Source organism: Amaranthus tricolor, chromosome 2 (assembly GCF_026212465.1).
Source record: "Amaranthus tricolor cultivar Red isolate AtriRed21 chromosome 2, ASM2621246v1, whole genome shotgun sequence".
NCBI classification, from domain to species: Eukaryota; Viridiplantae; Streptophyta; class Magnoliopsida; order Caryophyllales; family Amaranthaceae; genus Amaranthus; species Amaranthus tricolor.
The window spans coordinates 34,344,492-34,370,773 of NC_080048.1; the positions used below are offsets into that span (position 1 = coordinate 34,344,492).

The 26,282-nt window shown below is 35.3% G+C and overlaps 1 protein-coding gene across 1 annotated transcript; it reads left to right on the plus strand.

Moving 5' to 3' along the window:
- The first annotated feature begins 6,360 nt into the window (after positions 1 to 6,360).
- LOC130806438 (uncharacterized) lies at positions 6,361 to 13,359 on the plus strand. The gene is made up of 2 exons (XM_057671515.1): positions 6,361 to 6,914; positions 13,096 to 13,359. Exons 1-2 carry the CDS (start codon positions 6,573 to 6,575, stop codon positions 13,330 to 13,332), a joined length of 579 nt encoding a protein of 192 aa, XP_057527498.1. The 5' UTR covers positions 6,361 to 6,572; the 3' UTR covers positions 13,333 to 13,359.
- The last annotated feature ends 12,923 nt before the right edge of the window (positions 13,360 to 26,282 follow it).

Here is a 26,282-nt window from a genome sequence, read left to right on the forward strand (position 1 = left end):
CAAAGATTAAAACTAGTAAGAATGATGAAGAGGAGGATGAAGGTCGTGGTGGTGGTGCACGAAAGCCAAGAAGGGCTGGAGAGGGCCTTAAATCGAACAGCAATTGGCGGTTGTTCGTGGGTCTGCTGCCGGCCAGCCACAGCGAGGGAGGAGGGAGTGTGATGCGGTGGCGAGAAGAAAACGCAGCTGCTGGTCAGAGGAGAACGCAGCCTTGCTGCTGCTGCTTGCGGGAAGGAGAAGGTGGGCTGCTGCTGATCGTTCACTGGTGGCGCAGGGGAGAAAAGGGGTTGCTGGTGTCCTCGTGGCTGCCGGGCTGCTGTGCGGGAAGGGGGAAAATGCGGGAGTGAGGGAGGAAGGAAGAAGAAGAGAAAGAAGGAGGAGGAGAAGAATGAAAGAAGTGACGGCTCCCTCTTGAGTGTTTAGGGTTTCAACGTTTTTATACTCGTTATTTCTATTATTATGATTATTATTATTATTATTATTATTATTATTATTATTATTATTATTATTATTATTATATATTTATTTATTTATTTTTCATCTCGATTTGTTTTCTTACGAGACCCAACTAAGAGACTCACCTTCGAGGGCTCACACATTTTAATAAATAATCATTTCAATTCAAACCTCTTTATTGGAGAAGTCGTAACTATATTTTTAATATATATATAAGTCGACATTTAAATCCGTATATGAAAGAAATTTATTAAAACTAATTCGGAAATAATTAAATAATAATTGTAAAATCTTTAAAAACTATTAAAATATTAAATAATTACGTCATTAAAATCTCAGGGTGTTACAGACTACCCCCCCTTAAAAGGAGTTTCGTCCCCGAAACTAGCGCAACCAAGTGCCAAATTGTGAAAATTTATATTTCTAATAACTCAAGGAGGCGTCTTAACGATTTTAAGCCTAAGGAATTAACTCAAAGATCGTGACCTTATTGACACTATTATACTCACTCTATCCAAATATTCATGCATATTTCGTTTCGAGCATTCATAACCATCTAAATTAACTCAACACCCAAACAAAGCATGTAAATGTCACACAATTAACTTAACATAATCAATCAAAAGCATGTAAAAATCATACAATTGACTCAACACGGTCAATCAAAAGCATGCAAATATCACACCAATTGATTCACACAATCAATCAAAGCATGTAGATATCACACAGATAGGTTCAAACAATGAATCGAAAGCATGTAAGTTTGTAATAGGTTGTTATCATAGAGACAAAAATGCGTGAAAACGCAAGAGAAAATGCGTGTAAATGCGCGAAATTTTACCGCATTCTCCCCCCCTTAAAACTTAGTTACGACCTCGTAACTCACTAACCTCGAAACATATGCAAGGATAGTGTGGTTAGACCATGGAACTCTAATTATTTCATCTCTTCGATCTCAGTGCTACATACCCTAGTATCTAGGTCTCAATATGTTCTCTTAGTAAGACAACTCTTCTCAATGTTTACAAAAATAACAGAACTAGCAGATGTGGCTTTTAAAAAAAAAATATCACTTGAGTTCGTAACAACACGAAACGTCCTGTTATCTAATGTAATTCTCAAACAACTTTTTTCAATTCTACGTGACCACCTAAGGTCGACTTTGTGATAATCTTGAAATGTACGGAAGGTTTAACTATTATAATTTGAACCATGAATGGGGGTAAAATATCAAAACAACAAAGTCCTAAAAGTAAAGTGCACGAAGTTGCTCAACACTTAACTCGTATTACAATTAGAAACCCTAGACCTGAGGATACTTGAATTTTACAAAACTGATTGGTTATCACCTCCCAAATCGATTCACCGCTAACTTTACTTATCATGACATAATCCTAACCTTTTACTTAACATGAAATGCCCTTTTTTATTAACCATATATGATCAAATCATTTTATAACATATTAATTCATACATCAAGAATCGATTAGTAGATTAATAACTCAAATTAATAACTCATAACATAATACATGTTTCAAGTATATAATCCAATTATATATACCACATTTTTAGCAAGTTACTGTAGTTAATAGTTATACGTTCACAACCATGATACTAATACACATATTGTAATCATTCAACAATAACATCCTTTATCCATCATAATATCAAATTATAATTACGATAATGTGAGGATGATTTACAATCATGAAGACATTTTTCAACTATTCACTTACCATACAACTAGATATGTTGAAAGTATAGAATTTTTTTCTTTTTTTTTTTTATTTTTTTTTTTTTATTTTTTTTTTTTTATTTTTTTTTTTTTATCAATTAAGATCACGAACTCATATATGACTGAAGTAATGCATCATGTTCATATATAACGACAGCACTAATGGTACTAATAGGGTAATAATAACAGTGATGATCAACAAAGATGGCATTTTATGTATACAAAAAAATGCAAGATGAACACACCTACATCATCGCAATTTCCCATATCAATAGCAAAGCAGTTATGTATCATTCAGTTCGATAAAGTTGTGATACCAACACTAATTTCACAATATCCAACCTACATCATAACATTTCCATCTCAATACTACCTCTACCTATAAGACCGTTATCGCAACCATATGACTGCTACATTAACTATCCTAACACTATACTAAGGTACAACAACACAAGCCAACAAAATAACGCAACACTTGAAATTATGCATTACAATTATTCCTTCGCAAAAAAAAAATTGGAACTCAATCACCCTTCGACCTAAGAGGCGAAACTTAAAACTAACAACTATAACATAATCGTTTGTATTAAAACACGTCAAAATTTCAAAACTCTTTCATCAAATGCTTATTACGATCCAATGATTTAGTAACATCAAATTAAAACTCTTCTTAACACAAGTGCGAATATTATTTAACTCTCTTTATCGCATAATAATGATTGTGTATAATAATCGTTTAAGACATACTCCATTATCTTGATTCATCTCTCAAGTTATAATTATTTGCATACTCATTGTCGTTTCTTCAATGTTTAGGTTTAAAACACCTGGACTTTTATTAGGACCACATTATCTTTAATAACCCAACTTATCACATCAATCATTATTAAAACAATAACTTGCATAGAGTCAACTTCATTTAGAATCTCATCTGAGTCTTATCATTTCGATACACTAGCAGGGCTATTAAATTGGTAATCAATGAGAAATTCTAAAAGACTTCAAACATTTAACTATATCTTACGTGCACAAGGACGCTTATTCCACCTCATCATCAGGTTATTTTATCCTTATATCTTGTAATAGCCCAGAAGGCCATGAGGAAAACAAATTATAATATCACTGATTCCTTTTTAATTTCAAATATCATTTTATCCAGTTAACGCTTTAAAACCGTCTCGGTTCTTCTTCACATTATCATCCGATTAAAATATTCATCACTCCATATAGGCATTTAATGAGACAAAATGTCTTAACTCAATAGTGCTCCCTTGAATCAATCCTTAGGCCCTTAACATGAAAATTTGTTTACGATGATTATTCTTTAACTATCCACTTTAATATGAAGTTATCGACTTATGTATGAATGATATATCATGTCTCAACGAAATACAGAACTCAAAGGACTTGCGAACAATAATTTTCTCCTTTGATACTCAAACTCATATGTCTTCAAGAAAAAAAAATCACCCTTATTTTATCCAAGGAATCCCTTTAAATAGAGATTTAAAGGTTGTTAGCCTTCGACAAACATGAAATATTATATTCATTATGATGAGAGTTGAATGCTTACAAAAATTAAAATCAATGACAGAGGACCTTTATAGTATATAATTCATCAAAATATATATAAAGTGTTTACTAAGGCTGATAGGTTGACTATCGTTTTCACTCTCAACTGATTCTCAAGGTCTCACTACAAGCATAATATGTTGGGTTTAGAACTAACAAATATATGTTACATAAACCAATTTAAAGCATCAGTCTCAATCACTGTATGAGACTAAAAACGTTTATTGGTAGACACGTTTATGCCACACTAAAACTCAACACCAATGTTACTATAGCTAGTTACAAAGGTCGAGAGCCTCAATCTAGTAAGAATTATAACTTCAAATAGAAATATTAAAGCGATTCTAGTATGAACAACAATACTAATGTAATAATTTGGTTCAGCTAATATAGCATTATCTTTAAACACTTAGCGGCGTTGAAAACAATCTCTTAACTTCAACTCAACACTATATAAAGAATATATCAATAATACTCTTATAGATCATGGTTCGAAATTGGGGGTTGAATTCTCAAACTATAAACTCTTAACGTGCTCTCGAACTTCTGCTTATATTAATATGTAGGTTTTAACGCATCTATACTTTTGCTATGACCGCATTATTATCATCAACTGGTGATTAAAAATTTATTTACAAGGTATCGCATACAAGACCCTTTTCTTTCATTTACAATACATCAAATTCTTATTACCCTTTAGCTCTTATACTTATTCTAGTTCAAACTACCTATGCTCATACTTGCACAGTCATTCAACATATTCAAGAGAATTATGATCACCACCTTCTATGTTATGATATGATGGACGAATGCACCCAACAAAGGAAATGCTCAAGCAGATAATAATTAGTGGGTTCATGTATAGAATCAATATCAAAACTAGTAAGCTTTATGAAAGCAATTAACATGAACAAATACTCAAACACATAAGGCTAAATTTCATATAATCATCACGAGCAAGAGGAAGTTCCCGTTGCAACCAACTTCTCTAGAATTTCTTCATTCATACTTTATATCTTCATAATGACTACTTGTAATACAACTCATGAGTTGAACCAAATACTCAAAAATTTCATTATTTCTTGATAATACATCATTCAATTCTACTGATTTGTTAAATCATGTTATCATTCAAACCAGCATCATGATTGTTATTTATAATAACACACATGAGAATAAGTCTTATAACAAGCTAAACAAACTATATATTGATCTATGCACGTGCAATGGTAATCATTATGCATGAATGTGTAATGTATGCACCTATCCCATATCTACCCAAACTCTCACGAATGACTTCTAACTTCAGGCAATTTCTAAACGATTTTGAGAACACAAAGCGTCGGAAATAGGGACCACTGGCTCTGGTAACCACCTGTAACACCTCAGAATTTCCGACCCCTTAACGAAACCAAAACCGTAAAGGACGGGAGGAAATTCGGGTGTTACATAAAAGAAAAAGGAATAGAATTTAGATAAACTTTAATTATTAACTTTTAAAAGGTGAGTGGAAATTTTGGCAGCATCTACCTTAAAACTGTGCGCCTTTGTAGAAAACAAAAGTTAATTAAGAAACTAATAAAGTAAAGGCACTAACGGCTTATCAAAACTATATCACGGCGGAATGATTCGTCGCCGGCTTCTCAAATCAACATGCCAAACATGGATCGTGGTTCCAGTGTTGACGTTTGCGTTTTTTAAAAAGACTTAACTACTCAAAACCATACAGAGTTATAAACTACGCAGCGGAAATACAAATACATGTGGGAGGACACAAGGCCTCATAACAGAACATATACAACCGAAATTTACAAAAGATAACAAGAGATACAAAATCGAAAGATAGGGTAATGACACAAGTTATGCTTCGCCCTCATCACTTTCCCCAAATGCAATGCAATGCATAAGAAGCTCCAGTACCTGCTACGCTGGTCTATGATCCCCCTGCTGCTCGACATTAGACCAAGGGCCAATGTGTCATAGCAGGACAATCATAGAAAGTCAACAAACAAACATAAACACAAACACATACACGTCAGTAACTAACATCAAATAGAATAAGGCCAACTACTAGATAGCATTATATCATAAAACAAATAAGACGATTTCATAAAACGCAAGCACGGATAGTAACCGTTTATCGGCCACTTATACTTCTTAATTTCATTACGTGCTTTCCAACCCGAACCATGTGCTCTCGGGTAGAATGCAGGTCTTCACGTTCCTCTCTTCAAACATAAACTCTTGCAAAACACGCATAGATTAACTCGACCTAGGCATTAACAGAATACCTAACTCATACCCTTATAGAGCTTGTCTATCTTAAGGTAAGCGTGATCATAGTTCGTAATACCCTTGAAGTAACTTAACTTAGGCACAGTTCTCACTAGCATAAACTATTCTATCAATAATAAGTATACGTTCTATCAATGAGTAAATATTCTACCAAAGAATGAACCTTCTATCATTACATAACTTTCGATCAATGAATAAACTTTCTATCACTGAATAGTTTTCTATCAGTGGATCTTTTCTCTACTTCCTGGCATAGTGACACTCCAAAGGGCGTTATCGGCCTCCCGGCGCCCAATGGCAAAGTATGAGCTCATGCCCCCTCCAGCTGACCCTCTCGGGTCCTACCTTCGGGCTAAACCTAACACACTGGGGTACTAAACCAGTGAAGAGGCCACCATATTGGGGTTTGCAAGGCCCGCATGGTAACACCTCGGTCAAGGGGCGTTATCGGCCTCCAAACAACCTAAACCAACATACTCCACAATAAAATAAACCTCTAACCACAAAATAAAAAATGACCTTAACCACTAATTACCCCCAAGTTAATTGGGTTCCCACATTTAAGGGAGAAAAATATGAACAATGGGCTATGCAAATGAGGTCAATATTTATCTCCCAAGATTTATGGGAATTAGTACAAGAAGGTTACGAGCAACCACCCAAAGATGACACTAAAGAGTCATCTTGGGATGAAACAAAAATAAAACAATATAAACAAAATAGGATAAGGGATAACTATGCCCTATCTCTATTATATCGTGGAGTCGACGAGGCAATACTTACAACGATCATGTCTGCAAAAATAGCTACGGAGGCTTGGAGGATCCTGGAGACAAAATACAAAGGTTCCGAAGAGGTAATTCTTTTTAAACTCCAATCACTATGGAGAGAATTTGATAATCTATTAATGGCAGAAAATGAAACAATACATTCATTTTTTGACCGAGTCACTAATATAGTTTATCAAATAAGATCAAATGGTGGTAAAATAGAAGATGAAAATGTGATTCAAAAAATATTAAGGAGTCTTTCACAAAAATATAACATTATTGCCACAACAATAGAAGAAGTTAACAAGAAAAATTTATCTCAATTAAGTATGCCCGAATTAATGGGATCACTACTTGCACATGAAGATAGATTAAAAAGATTTAACGAAGAACCACTAGAATAAGCATTTCAAGCTAAATTAAAATTTTCTAATGGTGAAAATAAAAATAGTCATTGTAAAAATTATGAAAAAGGACAAACATCAACTAATTGTAGCAAGGGGAGAGGAAATTTTAATAATCAAAGGACTCGATTAAATAATCAAACTGACCTTTATTGTAAATTATGTAATAAAACTAACCACAATACTAATGATTGTCGGTACAAATGTAATAGGTGTAAAAAACACTCTCACCTCGAAAAAGATTGTTGGTATCGACAAAAAGAAGCAAACTATTCCGAAAATAATAATTCCGGAGAGCAAATATTTTACACTGGATTAAATGCACAAGAAAAAGTAAGTGACATATGGTATATTGATAGTGGTTGTTCAAACCACATGACCGGCAATAAAAATTATTTTGTCACTCTTGACGAAAATGTTAAAACACACATCACACTTGGCGACGGTAAAAAAGAAGATGTCGCCAGAAAAGGAACAATTGCCGTTAAAACAAAAATTGGATCATCAAAATTAATTCATGAAGTTTTTTATGTTCTCGGACTTGCACAAAATTTATTAAGCGTAGGCCAATTAATTAAAAAAGGATATATGGTTAAATTTGAGAATAACAAATGTCAAATCTATGATAAAAATAAGGGTCAGATAATAACAACTGTTGAAATGGCTCCTAACAAAATATTCCCATTAAAATTGCCATTTGAAGAAAAATTGGCTTTAAGCTCAATAAATGATGAATCCACCTTATGGTATTTGAGATTCGGGCATCTAAATTTTTACAGTCTAAAACTATTAAAACAAAAAGAAATGGTAATTGAACTACCATCAATAAAAAATGAAAGAAAAATTTGTGAAGGCTGTATATATGGCAAGATGCACAGATTGCCATTTCCTACCGCACCTTGGAGGGCCAAGGCTCCTCTAGAGCTTGTTCATGCAGATATCTGGGGTCCTACCAAGAATCCGTCTCTTGGCGGAAAAAGATATTTTCTTCTGTTCGTAGATGACTACTCCAGCATGATGTGGGTATATTTCCTGGAGAAAAAATCAGAAGCTTTTTCCCACTTCATGGAATTCAAAGCCCTCACAGAAAATCAAAGTGGGCATTCTCTTAAGATTCTTAGAACAGATCGTGGCGGAGAATTTACAAGCAACGAATTCAACAACTTCTGTAAGAAGCATGGGATTAAAAGAGAACTTACAGCAAGGCATACACCACAACAAAATGGTGTCGCGGAAAGGAAAAACCGCACTATAGCAGAGATGGCCCGCAGCATGATGCAGGGTAAACATCTACCCAAAGGATACTGGGCCGAAGCTGTTCACACGGCAGTATATATCCTCAATAGATCTCCCACAAAAGCAGTTAGGGATTTAACGCCATATGAAGCCTGGCACAAGAGAAAGCCAAAAGTAGAACACCTCAAAGTGTTCGGATGCGTAGCTTATGCCCACATCCCAAAGGAGAATCGGGAAAAGCTCGACGGGAAGGGAGAAAAATGCATATTCATTGGATACAGTCACGAAACAAAAGGATATCGCCTTTACAAGCCTGAATCTAAACAATTAATCATCTCTAAAGACGTAATTTTCGACGAAGCAGCCGAATGGACGTGGAAAGAAAAAGAAACTGAAGCTCGCGAAGGAGATACTCTCCTAAGAGATCCAAGTGAAGAAGACGGAGCAGACCAACCAACAAACCCATCATCTCCGAGTCCAAGTACACCTGAAAGTACAAGATCATTCCCAAGCTCAAGAAGCCAAACATCACGTTCAACTCCTCAACCTCAAGAAGCCCGAAGATCAACACGAGATCGGCAACCGCCATCATGGTTACAAGATTACCATTGTGACCAAGCAATGATGGCTCTCTTCTCTAGTGAGCCACAAACATTTCAAGAAGCAGCACAAGAAGAAACCTGGATTGAGGCTATGAACGAAGAAATCAAAATGATCGAGAAGAATCACACATGGAAACTTGTAGACAAACCACAAGACAAGGAAGTCATCGGACTCAAGTGGGTCTACAAGGTGAAACATAATGATGATGGTTCCATCAACAAGTACAAAGCAAGGCTCGTAGCAAAGGGATATGCGCAACAACCAGGAATCGACTTCAACGAAACATATGCACCAGTTGTCCGCATGGAGACAATCAGAACAGTCCTGGCATTAGCAGCACAGCATCAGCTACCAGTCTTTCAACTCGATGTCAAATCAGCATTTCTAAATGGAGAACTTGAAAAAGAAGTGTACTGTAACACCTCAGAATTTCCGACCCCTTAACGAAACCAAAACCGTAAAGGACGGGAGGAAATTCGGGTGTTACATAAAAGAAAAAGGAATAGAATTTAGATAAACTTTAATTATTAACTTTTAAAAGGTGAGTGGAAATTTTGGCAGCATCTACCTTAAAACTGTGCGCCTTTGTAGAAAACAAAAGTTAATTAAGAAGCTAATAAAGTAAAGGCACTAACGGCTTATCAAAACTATATCACGGCGGAATGATTCGTCGCCGGCTTCTCAAATCAACATGCCAAACATGGATCGTGGTTCCAGTGTCGACGTTTGCGTTTTTTAAAAAGACTTAACTACTCAAAACCATACAGAGTTATAAACTACGCAGCGGAAATACAAATACACGTGGGAGGACACAAGGCCTCATAACAGAACATATACAACCGAAATTTACAAAAGATAACAAGAGATACAAAATCGAAAGATAGGGTAATGACACAAGTTATGCTTCGCCCTCATCACTTTCCCCAAATGCAATGCAATGTATAAGAAGCTCCAGTACCTGCTACGCTGGTCTATGATCCCCCTGCTGCTCGACATTAGACCAAGGGCCAATGTGTCATAGCAGGACAATCATAGAAAGTCAACAAACAAACATAAACACAAACACATACACGTTAGTAACTAACATCAAATAGAATAAGGCCAACTACTAGATAACATTATATCATAAAACAAATAAGACGATTTCATAAAACGCAAGCACGGATAGTAACCGTTTATCGGCCACTTATACTTCTTAATTTCATTACGTGCTTTCCAACCCGAACCATGTGCTCTCGGGTAGAATGCAGGTCTTCACGTTCCTCTCTTCAAACATAAACTCTTGCAAAACACGCATAGATTAACTCGACCTAGGCATTAACAGAATACCTAACTCATACCCTTATAGAGCTTGCCTATCTTAAGGTAAGCGTGATCATAGTTCGTAATACCCTTGAAGTAACTTAACTTAGGCACACTTCTCACTAGCATGAACTATTCTATCAATAATAAGTATACGTTCTATCAATGAGTAAATATTCTACCAAAGAATGAACCTTCTATCATTACATAACTTTCGATCAATGAATAAACTTTCTATCACTGAATAGTTTTCTATCAGTGGATCTTTTCTCTACTTCCTGGCATAGTGACACTCCAAAGGGCGTTATCGGCCTCCCGGCGCCCAATGGCAAAGTATGAGCTCATGCCCCCTCCAGCTGACCCTCTCGGGTCCTACCTTCGGGCTAAACCTAACACACTGGGGTACTAAACCAGTGAAGAGGCCACCATATTGGGGTTTGCAAGGCCCGCATGGTAACACCTCGGTCAAGGGGCGTTATCGGCCTCCCGGCGCCCAATGACCCAAGCATGCTCATACCCCCCTTACGGTGGTCCCGTAGAACCTCACCTAGGGGACTAATAAAACAACCGGACATAATCCAGTTAAGTCACGCCAACTAATCATAATATAGTACCTTATCAGATGGGAATAACTTCCACTCTCAACTATTAATGAGCGCCCTGGGATAGCAGCGCGCTAAAACCCACTGAGCCACTCAATAGAATATGAAATTCACCTATAAAGGAGTCATTCTAACTCCAATTAGGCATAATCTAATTCTTAAATAAATAAGGGGTAGTTCTCGCCCTCTATTAACTCTCATTCTCTAAACTATTCTAAGCGCAAGGATTTCATAGTCGATAGCTCTTCATGTAAAGTGTACTCAATAGTATCTCATAGTTTCAATGCAATGTATATTATCACAATAAACAATAATGTCTTAAAGCAAATTGCGTATAAGGGTTAGTTACTGCGTGTACGTACCTGTAAGCGTCACCGCACGATCAAAAGTCACAAAATCACCCAACTAAGGCTCTACTTTCCTCTTACGTAATAGGCACCTATATAAGTTATGAGTAGAACTATTAAGTTCCCTTAACTACTTTGACATACCAAACTAAATACCAATTTAACCGCTATCACCCATTCAACATGAGTTTCCGATTACTCTAGCACGCACACAACCCATTCAATACAAGTCAAAAATTATTAACTCAATACAACATAAGTCTTTCCATCAATTTAAAGTAGAAGTATGTGTGAATAGTTTCTTTACATTAATCAACTTGAGTTATAGCGATCCACGTTACTTTAGGATAACATATCAATTCACACTTAAATCTTGCGATGTTCATGTAGTGCTAATATGACGACAATGACGAATCTTAAATTTATCACATCGCAATATCATCCATTATATTCTTCAAGGTTAGGAAGAACTACAATCACGACATCATAACTAGTAACTTTAGCAACTCTCAACAATAAGTTAGACACTATGCTCATGACTTATTGAAATTACGTATTTACAACATCAATAACAACCTAATAAGGTAGTAGTAATTCTCTACAATTAAATCAATAACAATTAGCAACTCCTACTTCCAATTAACAACCAAAACCATTTCTATAGTCAATTGTAATCAAAACATTACTAATTGCCACCACGATAATCAACAAAGTCTCAACTACTTATAAGATTATTGAATAAATCATCACATCACCAAAGTAGCATACAAACACACACACACACTACTAGTAATCACATCTTTAAATAAAACCCTAATCATTTCATTTCAATGACAATTCTTTTAACTACTACCCATACTAGAATTCAATGAGACTAATACAATACACAATCAACACACAACTCATGAACATGGTAGATTCTAATTAAAATTAGTAAATTAATCAATTGGAAAGTGAGATGCTTACAAAGATTAAAACTAGTAAGAATGGTGAAGAGGAGGATGAAGGTCGTGGTGGTGGTGCACGAAAGCCAAGAAGGGCTGGAGAGGGCCTTAAATCGAACAGCAATTGGCGGTTGTTCGTGGGTCTGCTGCCGGCCAGCCACAGCGAGGGAGGAGGGAGTGTGCTGCGGTGGCGAGAAGAAAACGCAGCTGCTGGTCAGAGGAGAACGCAGCCTTGCTGCTGCTGCTTGCGGGAAGGAGAAGGCGGGCTGCTGCTGGTCGTTCACTGGTGGCGCAGGGGAGAAAAGGGGTTGCTTGTGTCCTCGTGGCTGCCGGGCTGCTGTGCGGGAAGGGGGAAAATGCGGGAGTGAGGGAGGAAGGAAGAAGAAGAGAAAGAAGGAGGAGAAGAAGGAAAGAAGTGACGGCTCCCTCTTGAGTGTTTAGGGTTTCAACGTTTTTATACTCGTTATTTCTATTATTATGATTATTATTATTATTATTATTATTATTATTATTACTATTATTATTATTATTATTATTATTATTATTATTATATATTTATTTATTTATTTTTCATCTCGATTTGTTTTTCTTACGAGACCCAACTAAGAGACTCACCTTCGAGGGCTCACACATTTTAATAAATAATCATTTCGATTCAAACCTCTTTATTGGAGAAGCCGTAACTATATTTTTAATATATATATAAGTCGACATTTAAATCCGTATATGAAAGAAATTTATTAAAACTAATTCGGAAATAATTAAATAATAATTGTAAAATCTTTAAAAACTATTAAAATATTAAATAATTACGTCATTAAAATCTCAGGGTGTTACATGTACGTCGAGCAACCGCAGGGATACGTCATCAAAGGCCAAGAAGACAAAGTATACCGCCTTCGAAAAGCTCTGTACGGACTCAAACAAGCACCCCGAGCGTGGAACAGCAACATCGACAATTATCTTCTCCAGCATGGTTTCATCAAGAGTCCGAGTGAACCTTCACTATACATCAAGACACAAGGTAACAACTTTCTCATTTTATGCTTGTACGTGGATGATCTAATCTATACAGGCACACACCCAACGATGATCGAAGAATTTAAAAAGGCTATGATGGAGTACGAGATGACAGACCTTGGTACAATGAAATACTTCCTTGGCATACAAATCAAACAAAGCCCAGGAAAAATATTTCTATCACAAGAGAAATATGCAGAAGACCTTCTCAAGAAATTCAACATGGGTGAATGTAAACCGCTGGCTACACCAATGGCAATCAATGAGAAGTTATCAAAGTACGATGGCAAACCAAAAGTCGACGGAGCAATGTATCGAAGTTTGGTCGGCTCTCTTATCTATCTCACACATACAAGACCAGATATAGTCAACGCTGTCAGCATCGTATCCAGGTTCATGAGTGAACCGAGCAAGGATCATCTAACAGCAGCAAAGAGGATTCTCAGATACACTAAGGGAACAAAAAGCTATGGGATCATGTACGAAACTGAAAAAGATTTCAAGCTCACAGGATACACCGATAGCGACTGGGCTGGAAGCGTGGATGATAGAAAAAGTACAAGCGGGTACGTATTTCAGCTTGGAAACAAAGTGGTCTCATGATCATCAAAAAAACAGGCGACAGTAGCTTTATCATCAGCAGAAGCAGAGTACATTGCAGCAACAAGTGCAGCATGTGAAGCAGTCTGGCTGAGAAGGATATTAATCGATCTACAACATAAGCAAGAGACACCAACTACAATGTTCTGCGACAACATGTCAACAATAGCAATGACGAAGAATCCAGTGTTTCATAGCAAATCAAAGCACATCGAGATACAACATCACTACATTCGTGAGTTAGTAGATAAGAAAGAGATAGAACTCCAATTATGCAAGACGGAGGAGCAGCTCGCAGACATTTTCACAAAACCCATATCAACTGATAGATTTATCGATTTCAGAAGACGACTTAGAGTTCAAGATTTTTCAGATTAGGGGGAGTGTTAAAATAATCTAGAAAAATCTAGAATTCTAATTAAATATAAAAATATCTAAACTAAAGAATTAAAAAATAAAAATATCTAAGATAATATAATGGAAGATCCTAAAAAAGTAATTAAAAAATTAAAAATATCTAAGATATTTTAGTAAACTTGCACTATAAATACCCATTGATGTAATCAATTTTTTGTGCAATGAAGAACAATATTCATTCTACATATTCACTCATCTTCCTCTCCAAATAAATCCATTCACTATTTTACCATCTAAATTTTATTTTAATTAAAATCCTACATCACCATAAAAGTGATCATCAACACCAAACCAGCACTCTTCATCATTTTCGCTGATTAATTAATTCGGGTTCGTATTTATGTTTTGTGTTTTGTGTTTGTAAACCAATGCACCATACCACTCTTATATAGACATCACTACAAGTATTATATTGCAAATGCCAGCTCATCTATGCCCTATCTAATGAGATAGGACCATGTGTGGTGGATAGTTCTACACTTAGTTGTGTTCCTAAATGAAATGGTCTCATGGTTATCCGATCTCTAATGGGCTGACCTATGTACAATTGATGTGTTAAATATATGAGCTAAATGAGCTAAATATATGAGCTCGTCTCATCATGAGACGATCTCCACTACAAAAGAATAAAAAAATTGCAACAATACATTTCGTCGCCCTTTGATAGCTAAGTGGTCAAAAAGTGGGTCGAGCGACGAGCTGGCGACGGGAACCAGGGTGGTCGCCTTTTCGTTTGTCGCTAAATTAAAAGTGGACGCCATACCCTCGCCAAATTTTCAGATATCACGGGGTGACCACCTGGCGACGAAAAGTCTCTTCACCAAAAGCAGTCTGACATGGCGACGAAATTTCTCCTCACCAATTCTCTCGCCAGCTTAGGCGACTAACTGGCGACCACTTGCCCGTCGCCTGTTGGTCGACAACCAGCTCCTAGCCAATTCGTCGCCAGACTTGGGCGACCACCCATTCGTCGCCATTTGGTCGCCATGTATATATATATATATGCTGGCTGTGTATCAAAAAGTCAAGCCTAAAAATGTATTATAGTGCTGGCCACATTGAATTTTAATGAGTGGATGCAAAAATCAAGTGGCTTTGTATAGTATAATCTTGTATGTGGCTTTTAGTTTTCTAGTTCTCATAATATGCTATTTTCAGTAATATGCTATTTTCAGTAGTAATTTTATTTTCAGTAGTAATTTCGTATAACAATATTTTATAAGCAGGTCCAAAATTATGTGGGTAATTAGGTAAAATATGACCCAATTTTATTTGATAATGAAAAAAGTATTTATAATAAATTACGCAAAAACTTGTAAACAACGATCTCATTATGAAATGACACTAATGGGTTGGCCCAAACTCAAAAATTTTTTTAAAAAATATCAATTTCAACAACGATCTCATTCTGAGTATTCTAACGTTAAAAATATCAATTTCAACTTAAACTATCTAACCTTAAATGGTCAATTATGATTTTTTTATAGTGATCAATTTCGACCATAAAGTGATATTAGGCAACCTGTAGCCTGAAGGAGAGAGTAGTTGTACTTTATACTACCAATTTTTAGAAAAATGATCCAATTTTTATGGTAATGCATTAATTTAGAAAGCACAAGTTTGATTTACAATAAGTGAACATATTAGCAAACAAATGATATCATATATAATACTTTTAAAATTTCTTAATTTATAATATAGTATCCTTTTTTTTGTATATATAGTAACCAAACAAAATCAAACAAAAATCCTTCTCATCCTTCTCATTTTAAAATCCTTCTTATTTGATCTTACATCTATATATATATATATATATATATATATATATATATATATATATATATATATATATATATATATATATATATATATATATATATATATATATATATATATATATATATATATATATATATATATATGTATATGTATATATATATGTATATGTATATATATATATATATGTATATATATATATATATATATATATGTATATATATATATATATATATATATATATATATATGTATATATATATATATATATATGTATATATATATATATGTATATATATATATATATGTATATATATATATATATATATATGTATATATATATATATGTATATATATATATATATATGTATATATATATATATGTAACCACCTCGAATTATGAAGGCAAACACTAACTGGAATTTAGTATTAATCAAGCGGAAGCTTACTTTTGCCAACACAATTAAGGGGTTACTTAAAGGTCAAACCAATATCCAAGTATAATACTTGAACCAAACCAAAGCAATATAACGGAAGTCTTAACTGTCTAAAATATAGGAAAATTACAACCAAATCGAAATAAGTCCAAAGTTCAAATTACATCCTTAAAATAGTCTAAATCTAAACTAATAGTCTCTCAAATACAATAAAGAGATCTAAACAAAAGGGGAGTCATACTCCAACTCGGGTTCAACTTCCGCTCACATATCCATTCTCCGTCGAGGTGCCATAGGGGTTTACTCTAAAAACAAAACCATTGGAAAAACATACAAAGCATAGTATCAGCAAAAAGGCCGAGTATAAACACACTGGTGTCTGTCAAACAAGTTATTAAAATCTTCTTTTTTTTTTTTGAGTAAATTCATTTTGAAATATACTTTTTCATTTGATAAATCATATTATGATTCAAATCCAGTTCAATGGCTCTATAGTAATTTCAAATTCTCATTTTTCATCATAAATCATAAGATCTCAATAGATCCAAATCAATTTCAAACTCATATCATAAGTTTACATGGGTACTCTGTGAGTCATCCTGTGACTCGTTTGGTAGTCGATCTACCGTCCGCGACATGTCCGGCAAGTGTAACACAATGGTATTGTGAACAATACGCGCTCAGCATTGGTGAGCCGTTTAATCATGCACACAACATTTGCTGTGGCATATGTACCCGCCATTTAGGCTAAAACATTTTTTTGTACATAATATATATCTTGTAATTTAATAGCATTTGAAAGTCAAAAATATGATAAATATCTATTATTTGCACATAGCAAAACATACTTTATTTGCGACTTAGCAAAATCAAATCATAATATTTCCCACATGGGTAAAACATGCTTAGCATAATCATATCATTAAACATAACCTTTGTATTATATTGGGGCATCACTAACATGTATGGAAATGCATCGTAACAAAAAGTGATTAAAGTTCAATACAATTTTTTTTTTAGGAAACCACTAAAATGTTTCGTTTCAATCTTTCTTAAAGTAAATATAACTTTAAAGGGTTTTGAAATTCATTCAAAACAACTAGAATATGATTCATAAGTCTATAAAATCTTTACGACAGAAGATTTCATAAAACACTATTTTCTTAAATACAAGATAGTTTTGCCGGTAATAAAATCGATAATTGATTTGCAAAGTACATATTAATTCTCCAACAAGGCCCAAATTAATCAAGTCATTATAATACCTTATTTAAAATGAATTTAAGGTTGTCCCATCAGATTATAATTGGTTATGCGAATTTATAACGATTTTACAATTATTTTCGACAATTTGGGTATTTACCGTTATTTAAATGGTGTCTTAAATCCGTAAAATTTTATAAACCATCTAATTTAAAATTATTTTAGACTATGAGGCAGTAGTTTATTAATATAATTATAAATTTTTGATATAGATTTATTTTTACCCAAATTTATTTAACAATATTACACTTTTTAATAAATAAACATTTTCTATTAATTTGATAAATTAGTAAATAATTAATAATTTATTTTGTAAAATTATACCAAAGTTCCAGAAGTCATATAACATGTTTATTAGGCCATTTACACTTATAAAAAATCATGTATGATGTTTTATTATTTTGTATAGATATTTTATCGATATATAGAATAAAATAGGTTTAAAATTATTTGAGTCCGAATAAAATATTATAAAAATTATATGATATTTCAGAAACTTTTTTAAGGGGTATAAAATTTTAAATAACCATTAAAAATCATTTGGGGTATTTTTAATAATTAATATTGTTATTTTACCGATAAACCGAATAAAATTTATTTAAGACCATATATAGTTACGAAAATCAATATAAATTTTTCAACATGTATCTACTGTTTATATAAGTGTCTCATAAAAGTTTCATGTCCAAAAGACGTTATTTAGTATTTATTTTATATTTTACCGTTTTCAAACTTACCGATTATTAATAACCGAGTAAAAATTATTAAGGTCCTTAAATGTCAACGAAACCTTCCCAAACTTTTACCAATTTTACCTACTGTCCATATGAGTATGTGATAAAAATTTCAAGTCCATATGTCTTTGTTTGGTAATTATTTTATATTTTACCATTTTATAATTTACCGTTAAACAATTTAACGATTATTCAAAAATCATAAAAAAATTCAAAACTAAATATATTCTGGCCAAATCTTGTTGGAGACATTATAATATATTTTTATTAATTATTTTTGATGATGAAGAGTTCATCTAATACCATGTTTTATAATAAGAGTATTTAACACCTTAAAATCCATTAAAATGTCAATTTAACGAATAATCTCAACAAAAAGTATCAAAGAAATTTTCTTAACATATAGCTACTGGAAATTTCTTTTAAAATGAATTTCAAATATTTTCAAATTCATATAATCATTTCCATCACAATAACTTTCACAAAGTAGTGTTAAACATGCCTTTAAACATACAATAATTTATAAAATCAACATGCATGATGCCCACAATAATAATACATGTAATAAATTATTCCATACTCAAATTCATCATTTTGACATCATTTATCAAGATTTAAGAACTTCTCTTTGGGAATTTATTTTTTTTTCTTTTAAAAAAAAGTTTATACACAAACTTTCCCAACTTGTTCTTAAATCCTTTAAAAATCACCCCATGTGACATACCTCGACTCCAAGCCTATATAATTATTCCGTAAGCTCCTACGCGTTTTTAGAAGTGGTTCTAACTTCAGTTCCTTGCCCTTCAAGCCTCAACTCCAACTCTTCAACTAAACATATTGCATTCATCCAAAAATCAATAATAATTTTGGATTTCTAACATGCACTTAACTTTTCCTAGTTAGAGTTGTTAAACTAATACTTGTGATGATTTTAACATATTTGGAGTATACTTATTATGTTGAGCAACATACTTAGTTAAGTCTCATAATTTTACTTGAATCCTTTAAGTAACAAAATTTATATGTTTGTAGAAATACATCTTCTTACTTTCTATTATGGCCTATTTTCATAGATTTATAAATGATGATTTTCTTAGTTTAGAGATAAAATACTCATGTTATAATGATCTTAGTTTATAGAAAGATTCATAAAAAAATATGTTTTACATGAACAAGTTTTAACAAAAACTAGTGGAATAAAGAAATGAACATAACTTACTCTATACTTGGTGGATTTCTTCAAGTTTGGTGTCTATGGAAAGCTCTTAAGATGAAGATTATTTTTATGGGAGATTTGAGTTTATAAACATAAATTTTCAGAAGTTTTAGATGGGTTTTTGAAGAAGATTTAATGAGAAAAGAAGGTGTTTTTGCTAGGAATTGTAAGATTGAACTTCAACTATGCTTATGGATGAAATAAGGAGTAAAATGAGGAGTGAAAGAAGGTTGATGGAGCTGAAAATATGGACAGCAAATATGTCTTAATTTATCATGTTTGCATGCTTGTTATGATGGTGTTTTTGGGTAAGAACAATAGGGGCTTTGGGTAGAGAGTTTGGAGGAGTGTGTAAGTGAGTTTTGGGGCTAAATGAGGGCTAGTATGGCAGCTAGGGACTGCTGTTTTGGGGCTGATTTGGAGTGCTTTTTGTCCTCAATTTGGTCTATTATGGTATAAGAAAGGTTTATCTAAGATAGTTTAAAGTTTGGGTAAAAATTGTTGTACATGTAACAAGTTATGTAACTTGTACTTCATGTTTAAAAATCACTTGTATATGTAAGAAATATTTAATTTACTCCCATCATGGTTATATAATATACTTGGGTAATAATTAAAATTTTTTTTTTTTCGAACTGTTATGGGTAGTTGCTCAACTTTAAGTTTTACCTCCAAAGTTTACGTTACTTGTTACGATTCATAATCACGTTACGAATTAACAAGTTTCTAATCATTGTAGAGATTTTTCAAACTACTACCATCACTAATTAAATTATAATTAGTAACGAACAAATATATAAGAAAAATTAGGCGCTAAAAACGACTAATAAAATCTTCTAATAATACGACTGTTTCAGTCTTCCCTTCTTACAAGAGTTTCGTCCTCGAAACTAACTCAAACTAATGGTTATAAATACATCACTCAAATAAGTAAGGGTATCTAATTAACATGTCGTCCTCTTTTTCCCAAGTAGCACTGTTGCCATCCTGTCCACTCCATAGCACTTTCACAAGTGGAATCGTGCGGCTACGGAGTTTTCTAACCTCTCGACCTAGGATCCTCAGGGGTTTCTCCTCATACTGCAAGCTTTCAACAAGTTGAATCGGCTCATGCTGGAGAACATGTGATGGATCAAACACATACCGGCGCAATTGCGACACATGGAACACATTGTGAACCTTAGCTAATTGTGGGGGTAATGCTAACTCATAAGCTACCTCCCCAACTCTGCGCAAAATTTCATAGGGTCCAATGTATCGAGGATCAAGCTTCCCTTGCATTCCGAACCTCTTGATTCCCTTTGTTGGCGAGACTTTAAGGAACACCTTCTCACCGACTTGGAACTCAAGTTTCCTCCTCCTACGGTCTGCGTAGGATTTCTGTCGATCTTGAGCAGCCTTCATCCGGTCTCTAATGATTTTGACTTGTTCAGCGGTCTCTCTGATCATTTCTGGTCCAACGAGCACGCCGGGCCTCCCGGTATCCCAATAAAGTGGTGTCCTACACCTTTGGCCATACAAGGCCTCATACGGAGCCATACCAATACTACTCTGGTAACTATTGTTGTAGGAGAATTCTATCAATGGTAAAATATCCTCCCACGAACACTGAAAATCAAGGGCACATGCCCGAAGCATATCCTCTAGAGTCTGGATGGTCCTCTCCGTCTGCCCATCTGTAGCTGGGTGAAAAGTGGTGCTGTAATTAAGGGTCGTGCCGAATGCCCTTTGTAGCTCATTCCAAAATCGAGCCACAAATTTTGGATCTCGATCTGAAACTATTGTCATCGGTATACCATGTAGCCTAAGTACTTCTTTCACATAAGCATCGGCCAATTGTTTTGCTTTCCAAGTTACTTTAGCAGGAATAAATCTGGCAGTCTTAGTGAGTCGATCAACAATCACCCAAATAGAATCATTTCCTCTTTTCGAACGGGGCAATCCAACAACAAAGTCCATACTCACTGATTCCCACTTCCACTTAGGCACGGGAAGTGGTTGCAATTCCCCTGGAGTGCGCTGGTGGTCAATCTTGACTTGCTGACATACTAGACATCGAGCTATGAAATCCTCAACATCCTTCTTCATGTTCATCCACCAAAAGTATTGTTTTAAATCTGCTAGCATCTTATCCCGTCCTGGGTGGACAGAATACATAGTCGAATGTGCCTCCTTGAGTATTTTCTCTATCAATTCAGGATCTCGGGGCACGCATAACCTTCCCTCTAGATGAATACTCTCATCTTTAGCAATACTGAAGTCTTTTACTGCACCCTTTTCAATACCAATCTTCAACTCTGACAAGAAGTCATCATACTGTTGTAGCTCACGGATCTCCTCATGTAGACTCGGTGTTGTACTCATAGCATTGAGAACGCTGTCGTATGATCCCTTCTTAACCACAATCAATTCTAGCTCCTTCATCTCCACATAAATCTCGTAGGGCACTGAAATTAGTCCATTAATGACCATTCTCGGTTTTCGGCTTAAGGCATCTGCTACACGGTTTGCCTTCCCTGGATGATACTCCAAAGTGAGGTCATAATCTTTCATCAATTCTAGCCACCTTCTCTGCCTCATGTTAAGCTCCTTCTGTGTAAACAGATAAGTCAAACTCTTGTGATCGGTGTAGATCTTGCAAGTAGTGCCGTAGAGATAATGCCTCCAAATTTTTAAGGCAAATATGACTCCGGCTAATTCTAAATCGTGCACTGGATAGTTCTTCTCATTTGGCCTCAATTGTCTCGATGCGTAGGCAATCACTTTTCCCTCTTGCATGAGTACACAACCCAAGCCCTCTAAAGATGCGTCACTGTATACCGTGAACTCTTTCCCATCCTCGGGCAATACAAGCACTGGAGCCGTTGTCAACCTCTTTTTTAATTCTAGGAAAGCATCTTCGCACTTTTGTGACCACACAAACTTGGTATTCTTTCGAACCAAACTGGTGATCGGTAGTGCGATCTTAGAAAACCCATCAACATATCTTCGGTAATAACCTGCCAAACCCATAAAGCTTCTTACCTCAGTTACACTAGTCGGTGCTGGCCAATCAATGATAGTCCTTATCTTCTCGGGGTCCACTGTTATGCCATCTTTTGAGATTACATGACCTAGGAAGACAACTCGATCCAACCAGAATTCACTCTTGCTCAACTTCCCATAAAAGCTTCTTTCCCTCAATCGTGTTAATACCAATCTTAAGTGCTCCTCATGATCTTTCTCTGTCTTAGAGTACACTAAGATATCATCAATGAAAACCACTACAAATTTATCAAGATAGTCATGGAATGTTCGATTCATCAAGTCCATGAATGCTGCAGGGGCATTGGTTAACCCAAACGGCATCACTCTAAACTCATAGTGCCCATATCTGGTGCGGAAAGCAGTTTTAGGAATGTCTTCCTCCGCTATCCTCAACTGATGGTAACCAGATCTCAGGTCAATTTTAGAGAAAACTCCGGCTCCTTTCAACTGGTCAAATAAATCATCAATTCTAGGAAGTGGGTACTTGTTCTTGATGGTGATTTTGTTCAGCTCCCGGTAGTCAATGCATAGCCTCAAAGACCCATCTTTCTTTTTCACAAACAACACTGGAGCTCCCCATGGTGATACACTTGGTCTGATAAACCCTTTATCTTGTAACTCCTCGAGTTGGGTTTTTAGTTCAGCCAACTCAAGTGGTGCCATTCTATATGGTGCCTTTGAAATCGGTCTTGACCCTGGAACTAGGTCAATGTGAAAATCAATCTCTCTCTTTGGAGGTAACCCAGGTAGATCATCAGGGAATACATCAGAAAATTCTCGCACTATCAAGATCTGACTTAAGTCGACCTCCTTGTATGTTGACTCGCTCATGTGGTAGACCTGGGCTTCCCCACCTCTCTTTGGAAAGGTTGTAAGCCTCTCAATCATCTCTGGCTCAATATTAGGTATGGTCCCATCACTAAAAGTTACTTGTTCCCCTGGATTTTTCTCAACCTTTATATTCCTCTCATAGCACTCAATCACTGCCCTGTGTTTACCTAGCCAGTCCATTCCTAGAATGATATCAAACCCTCCTAAGTCAAATACAATCAGGTCTACATGGAACTCCTTACCCTGGATCACTAATGGGCAATCAATCAACTTTGTATTACATGATACCGTTGATCCATCAGGTAAGTCAACTCTATGCATTATAGGGCATACATTAACAGAACAGTCCAAGGATCTCACAAATGACTTAGAAACATAAGACTTGTCGGCCCCAGAATCAAATAAGACACGGGCGAACTTACCAAGCAATAACAGTAATCCGGAAATGACTTTACCTTCTGTCTTAGGAATCAAAGTGTTAGGCTCCTCCGCTGTAGTAATGGCAAAGAATTTTCCTCCTCCCGGGCGCTGGTTCCCTTGGCCTCCAGAAGATGAGGCTTTATTGCCTCCTTTATATTCAAGGCGAAGCTGAGAGTTGTTGTTACGCTGGTTCCCTTGATTTCCTGAGTATCGTGCTCCACCATTCCCGGGGTTTCCCCGGTTCTTGCCCCAACAATCTCGAGCCAAATGACCTGGTTTTCCACAATTCAGACACACAGCCTTACCCTCACAGTTGACTCCCTTAGAGTGCCATTTCTTGCATCTATCACACAGTTGACTTTTTAACGGGTTGGAGTTTTGTGGGTGTCTGTTGCTGTTGAAGCGGTTTTGGTTTTGATTCCCCTTGAAGTTTCCCTCAGCTCTGGGCTTCTTGCTCTGACCTCCCTGGTCTCCTCCAGATCTCTTTTTCCTCGCATCTTCCTCTCTCTTGCAGACCATTTCTTTCTCCACAGCATGTTCATACATAGCTTGAAAAGACTCATATTGACCCATCAACTTTTGGTAGCTGAAGTTGAGACCATTGTAGAAGCGATCCATCTTTTTCTTTTCATCAAGCACATAATCTGGGGCAAATCGAGCCAACTCCAAGAACTTGTTAGCATATTCGGTAACGCTAAGAGAATGTTGCCTCAAGTAAAGAAATTCTGATTCTTTTTGTCTCTGTAGAGCAGCTGGGTAGAACCTCTCCCTTAGTTTCTTCAAGAAATCTTCCCATCTCCAACTAGTGGGTTGTGTTGCTCCACCAGCAGATGTGGAGACAGCTGAGACACCTTTTAGGGCTCTCCACCAAAGCTCTGCAGGTCCCACTACATAGAATGCTGCAAGTTTAACCTTAAGATTTTCTGGACAGTTTACCACCTCAAGAATTTTCTCAGTTTCATTAATCCAATCTTCAAGGACAACTGGATCTGTAGCACCATTGTAGGTCTTAGGCCTATGGGTAGCAAGCCTTTTGTAAAACTTAGTCTCATCATCCACACTAGCATGTTGGTTGGCTATGAACTGGACTAATTGAGCATTGGTCTCTTGGATGACTCTGAGTTGCTCGGTTAGGAGATTCAATTGGGCTTGGGGATCCATTCCTTCCCCAATTTCCTCTAGGTTCCTGCCAAGAGGTAATAACTAATTAATAATTATGCCTTTAAGACAAATAGATATGCACTTGCATAACACACTTTCTTAACTTTATTGATTTAATGACTTAATAACTTCATCAATTTCCATCCCATTGTATCACTTGTTTAGCAGTTTCAACACTTTTAATGATGATTTCTCAACTTAATTTACCATCATGCTTAGGCAACTTAGCCACATAATTGGATCATCACTTGCTTACAAAAAACTTTTAAGACTTCTAGTTTACTAATGGTACTTAGTTAATAATCTGATTTAAGTTAGACTTACTACTTAAATCCTTTCTTTACCAATAATCCCTAAATTTTAAGCTCATTTCTTAATTACTTCCATTAGTTAGCTTCAACTTCTTTAAGTTAAACTCATTCTCTAATTTTCCTGATATTTTAGACAAGCTTCCAAAGCCTTGGCTCTGATACCAACTGTAACCGCCTCGAATTATGAAGGCAAACACTAACTGGAATTTAGTATTAATCAAGCGGAAGCTTACTTTTGCCAACACAATTAAGGGGTTACTTAAAGGTCAAACCAATATCCAAGTATAATACTTGAACCAAACCAAAGCAATATAACGGAAGTCTTAACTGTCTAAAATATAGGAAAATTACAACCAAATCGAAATAAGTCCAAAGTTCAAATTACATCCTTAAAATAGTCTAAATCTAAACTAATAGTCTCTCAAATACAATAAAGAGATCTAAACAAAAGGGGAGTCATACTCCAACTCGGGTTCAACTTCCGCTCACATATCCATTCTCCGTCGAGGTGCCATAGGGGTTTACTCTAAAAACAAAACCATTGGAAAAACATACAAAGCATAGTATCAGCAAAAAGGCCGAGTATAAACACACTGGTGTCTGTCAAACAAGTTATTAAAATCTTCTTTTTTTTTTTGAGTAAATTCATTTTGAAATATACTTTTTCATTTGATAAATCATATTATGATTCAAATCCAGTTCAATGGCTCTATAGTAATTTCAAATTCTCATTTTTCATCATAAATCATAAGATCTCAATAGATCCAAATCAATTTCAAACTCATATCATAAGTTTACATGGGT